Raw genomic sequence first — 5,680 nt, forward strand, 5'->3', positions numbered from 1 at the left:
TGCCTCAGTGATGACAGGAAAGTGCCTCCAAGGAAAGAGGCAAAGACTCCATATACTTGACACTAAAGCAAGGATGTGCAATAGGCACTTGCTACAGAGTAACTGCTATGTCCTCAAGGTTAATTTACTGCAAGTCACCTGTTCTGGAGTCCTTATCTTCAGATAAAGTTATCTTATTGCAGGAAAAGAGCACCCCCATAGAGCAATGGCCAGGAACAGGCATTTTACTTTGCATTCACATCCTCCCTTATTTTCTTTGTGTAGACAAGGCCTGAAGTTCTCTGCTTAGGTTTGCCAAGAAAAATGCTCTGTTCCTGGTTCATGATGATAGCTTTCCTGGGAATGTCCTTTGAGAAGGGGAGGGAGAAGAGGGGGCAGGAAGATAAGCCTTCACATAAAGGCTTCCAGCTAACTGCCATAAGGGCAGCAGGGAGGATAAAAATCTCTTTCTCTAAGAATTATTAAGCACTGTCATCCCTTCACCCTGCTGTCCCTTACCGCCTCATTTCCTAGAAAACATACATCATGTCCAACAAGTAATGCCTTAATACAGTCCTTGGTTGCAAAGCACCTGGCAGGGTACAAGCCTTCATCCACAGAGATGAGAAGTAACCTGAAGGCCTGATCCAGAGAGACGCTGAGTGCTCAAACCCTCTCTGTGATTCACTGGGAATCTCCAGATAAGAGAGCAAAAGCTGCATAAGATCCAGGTCTGGATGACTAACAGACTGAATGTTCAAGTGCCCTGCTCAGCAGGCTGGTAAATCCTCACTTGCAGGTGAGCAAAGCCTCACAGGGCCAGCCTGTGGCCCTCCACTGCCCCCTCCAGCCTTGACTTTCTACCAAGACAGTCATCTTATCCTGCTGCTGAGATCCCACAGGCCTGGTTGCTTCCTGTGCCTTACTTGATGAGCATATGGTTCGTCTCTTTTCCTTAGAGCCTCATCATTAAACAAGCAGTCAAAATACTGGGAATAAAATCACAGAGGGGAGCTGCCTGCCAAAGGCCTTGCTCACTCCAGCTTCCCAGGGTCATCCCAGGACAGCTGCAGTTAACTTTGCAGTGCTCACAGATTTGTATGCAAATAGCTGATTCAGAACCCGTGTCTTAGGAGGAAAGCATTTCAACAAGCAATGAAAGCAGAATACAGCTCTTCAAACAACACGTATATGAAGGCCTGTTTGCAGCTCACTAACAAAGTCCCAAAACTCTGGAGCGGGTGTAAACCACTTTTCCAGCCTGCAGGGAAGTTTGCAGAAAACAGCTCACTAATGAAATTGCTTCACTGCACAGATGTTAAATAATGTACTGTTGTCATTCTCATAGATCAGAAAATAAAAAAAAGATGAAAGGTATTCAAATCTATAGTGCTTTGTACTCCTATACTGCTCTATTCACACATGGTGAATAAAAGGTACATGTTTGGAACCTTAGAACTATCCTGTTGAACAAAGCTAACTATTTCTGCCTTTTGGAAAGTTTTACTAAATTTTTAAGTATCCACCTATTTTTTCATAGGAACTTTGCAAGATAGCATGCAATTCTGTTAGTTATCTGTGCCTTCAGTTGGATAGCGGCATCACTTGCTGCCCTCTGGTGTAGCAAAAATAAAAAATAAAAAATCGCTTCTAATGAAAAGTAAGTCAAATATAGGAATTGAGTAAACTGTCAAGATTTCTCAATTTATAAAATAATTAGCAAACCTCATTTATGCTGCCTGTTGTAGGAGACAGCCACATTACCAAAAGAATGGTAACAAACACAATTAAAAATTAAGGTGGTCATGCACTCCTACAGTAATGTTTTCTGGATTAAGTGCAACTCATTTATAAGTAAAATAAACCATCTCAGCATGAAGCTTTGCATGCTTTTTCTGTAAGATTCAAGCTTGGTTCTTCTTCTCTTGAATCATCTATAATTAAGGCACCAGAAGCAAACTTTCCTCTTTCACCTGACATCTCGTTACTTCTCACGGTATTCATAAATCCTAGATAACATCACTTCAGTGTTTTATTTTTAGATAAACAGTCATTAAATATTATATATAATATCTTTTTTTTAAGTAAAAGTGCATATATGTTCTACTCTACAAAGAATTTACAATATTAACTAGCAGAATAAAAACAGGTGAAATTCCTTCCTACCAAATACAATACACATCCTGTTGGAGATAATCTGTATTTCTCACACTTCACATTATGTGAAATTAAACTACAGAAACTCAGGAAAATGAGCCAGATATCACAGCAGGAAGCCCATTTGAAGCCATACTCCTTGGACATAAAAAAGAACATAATGCAAATATCAAGCCAATTTATAAAACAAACAGTACCCTTCATCCTTCAGTCAGGATAGAGGTAAAAACCAGATACATCCCAATAGGGCAAGTAATTAACACTGTTCTTAAAAGGCTTTACCCTTTTGAATACTAAAATGTAAAAGAGTTCACTGCCTTCGTTGGTTTTAAAACTGCTTTGGGATCTAGGAAAAATACCAGGAACAACCTCCCAGTTCTCTTCAAGTTTATCTTGAATTTTGGGAATTACAACTTTTCTTTGTTTTTCTCTATTTCTTAAGAAAGTGTTTGTAATGTTTCATCATCATTAGTACAGACACTCTAAAATCCCAATTCAACCACACTAAAAACAGAGGTGTGTACCTAACTGGGATTCAAGCAAGTATACCCAGAACCAGCAAGTTCATTCATCACGTAACTCTGGACTTGTCCCTGAAGGCTGTTTGGCCTTTATAGTGAAGAGCTGGCCTGTAAATAGGATTAATCTTTACTTATGTGTCATATATTTGTTACTCACATTTTAAAATGCACTGAGAATATCCACGGATAGAGCTAATTGTTAGTTTATACTCAGAGAAATCTTCCTTGAAATGTTCTAATTTATGCAGGAGCAATTAAGTTGTATGGTTTCTGTTTTTCCTTCCATGTAAGCGATTCAGGACTTGTCTTCATAAAACATTGCAGCTTTCAAACCATTATAAAAGCACCTGTTATCCTCACTCCAGCTTTTCCACTTCCCGAGGCCCAGCACTAAGGCTCAAGCTCCTTTGCCACCACCCGCTGCACACACCAACTGCCTGCCAGCAGAGGAGACAACTTATGGAACCAGTCATGGGGTTCAATGAAGTCATTGATGCTTCTGTTCTTGTTTTCTCTCTGGACAGAGTAGCCCCAGTGTATGTAAGGCAAGAGAAACAGGAACAAGCAGCTTTCACCATGGAACTCTCCCATGCCACCCTTTCTCACTAAGCATGCTGCCTATTCCTATAGGAAAAGGCAAGTTTCTAAAATTTGGTAGGGGAACAGACTTTTAAGGGGAATCATAACAGGAAACTTGCTTGATTTAGATATAATTTTTGTCTGATTTTTGCAAGACTGCATTGCATACAAGTAAGTGCTTGAACTCAAGGAAAAAACTTTCAGCTGCGTTCTTTAGTATGTAAGGAAGAGATGCTCTTCAAATTACCTGCACCAGCTTGTAGGCAAACTGAAAAACAGTTTTCTACAAATCCCCCTCATTTATTGGAAACTGAAGCAGCTCCCCACAGAACTTGCAAGTAAAATTTCTTTAGGACTTCACCCATGCCCTCATCTTACTATATGCAACCAAGTTTGAAAAATGCCGCCTTTGAATTCCTCAGAAGAGGGATGTACTGACTTGAGATTATGGATTTACAAAAAAAATCATTGATAAACTTGTCTTAATAGAATCACAAAACACTGGAGTTTCCTCTCTAATGTTAATACAAATAAACAAAAAAAATCCAAAGCAAAATCACCCCACCCACAGTTACTGTGCTTCATGTCAGAAATGAGAGAACTTTATTTCTCTAAGTAACATATCTCTAAGTTTTACTCTGAGGTCTTTCCATTCATTACAACTCAAAATTTATTTTTACCGCAAGTGAATAGAAAGCCTATTTTAAGTGACAAATCAGAATCAACATCAATTCAGTATGCAGTCTGATCTAAGACTGTGTCACCTCGAGGCATTCTACTTCAAACTACTAGCAAATAACCCTCATGTTCTTATTCCCTATTAACAGTGCTGAACCCCATATTAATACCCTAGTTTGGTGTAACATAGAAAAAATTCAAACGGTATATGACTAGAAAGCATTAATATAAAAAAAGGTATCTAAGTTGGATCAGAGAGGATCAAGGTTTTTAAGAGCTTGAAAGTACAAGAAAGAGGAAGACGAGCCAAGAAAATAGGGTTTAGAGAAAAGCTATTTTGGAGTTTTAAAGCACTAGAACAACTGCCTTATGCTATACCACAAGCCACCCCACACAATAATGCTAACAACAAATCAAACTCTCTGAGTACCAACAAGCTTCTTCTCTCACTCCTCAAAACAACAGAGTTCTGTAAGCAAGCATCAATCGACCTGGCCGGGAAAATGCTATCTATGAAGTATCCGAGTCTTGCACCTCGGATGAGTGTATTGAAACGCTTAACACCGAGCAACAGCATTCCTTTTGGAACAAAAAAGCTCTTACTAGCAGATTATCAAACAGAACATTAGAAATGCCCAGCAGGCTTTATTGTTGTCCATTTGAAAAAATCCGAAGGACTGTACAGTCAGAGGAGCCGGCGCTGTCCAGAAGCAAGCATTTTACAAGCCTTCTCCCCCGTCAGTGCTTCGCGGGAACCACAGGCGAGGGCGGCGGCGGGACAGGAGGATGGAGGAGGAGGCCTAGGACTCGTCGGGCTTGTCGGCGGGCGGCCCGCAGGGCTGCAGCATCTTCTCCATCAGGTTGAAGCGGACGCGCGCCTTGCTCTCGTTCTCGGCGATGGCGAAGTAGTTGAGCAGGTCGAAGTGGCCCATGTAGGAGCAGTACGAGTCCCGGTGCTGGTTCACCAGCCACTCCCACTTGGTGGTGTCGGCGTGCCCCGTGCCGATGTACTTGGACTGCAGGTGCTCGAGCTGGCTGTGGATAGTGTAGCGGTCCGTCATGGTGCGGCGGAGCGAGGGACGGCGAGCGGGACGGCGAGCGGGATGGCGAGCGGGACGGCGAGCGGGACGGCGAGCGGAGGTGACGCACCCCGGCAGAGGGATCTGTTCCGGCGGGCGCAACAGCGCTCTCTCGGCTCTTCCTGCCGCAGGGCCCGATGGGAGCGCGCCGGAAAAGGCCTCCCGGGAGCTGTAGTTCCTCTCCGCCCCGCCCTGGGGGCTGGAGGGCTGCGGGGCGGGCCCTGGCGTGGTTAAATATTGATGTTGCAATAAAATAATTTACTGCCGCTTCAATCACTTCAGTCGGCTACTCCAGTAATTACAACCCCAGGCCGGCATCTGCAACACATCGTTATTGTAAGGCTCGTACTTGAGGATTAAGGACTAGCTCCGGATCTCGTATTCTTGACGCGGGTGCAAGGCTGCACCTCGAGTTAAGCCAGGTCCTTAGCTAAGCGTCAGCCTAAAGCCTTGAGCCTCCAGTTAATTTGTAAAGCAGAGATACGGCTTTGATATTGCTCAATTCACCTGAGAATCAAGGGGCGTGCACTATCGAATCTGGCCACAAAACACCCAGATAATGGATCATGGGGAACGACATCAGAAAATCTGTGTTTGCCTGGAGATGTCAGAAAACAGAAAAGCGAAGCCCCGAGGCTCACGCTTCAGGGCACAGTTTATCACAGCTCCTGACGCTGTCTCTGTATA

The 5,680-nt window shown here is 43.0% G+C and overlaps 1 protein-coding gene across 1 annotated transcript; it reads right to left on the bottom strand.

Annotated features, from left to right (window-relative positions):
• Positions 1-3,816: 3,816 nt before the first annotated feature.
• Positions 3,817-5,196, bottom strand: SF3B5 (splicing factor 3b subunit 5). The gene has a single exon (XM_064649022.1). The coding sequence runs from the start codon at positions 4,973-4,975 to the stop codon at positions 4,715-4,717; it is 261 nt and encodes an 86-aa protein (XP_064505092.1). The 5' UTR covers positions 4,976-5,196; the 3' UTR covers positions 3,817-4,714.
• Positions 5,197-5,680: the final 484 nt, after the last annotated feature.

The sequence above is a fragment of the Pseudopipra pipra genome, chromosome 3 (assembly GCF_036250125.1).
Source record: "Pseudopipra pipra isolate bDixPip1 chromosome 3, bDixPip1.hap1, whole genome shotgun sequence".
NCBI lineage: Eukaryota > Metazoa > Chordata > Aves > Passeriformes > Pipridae > Pseudopipra > Pseudopipra pipra.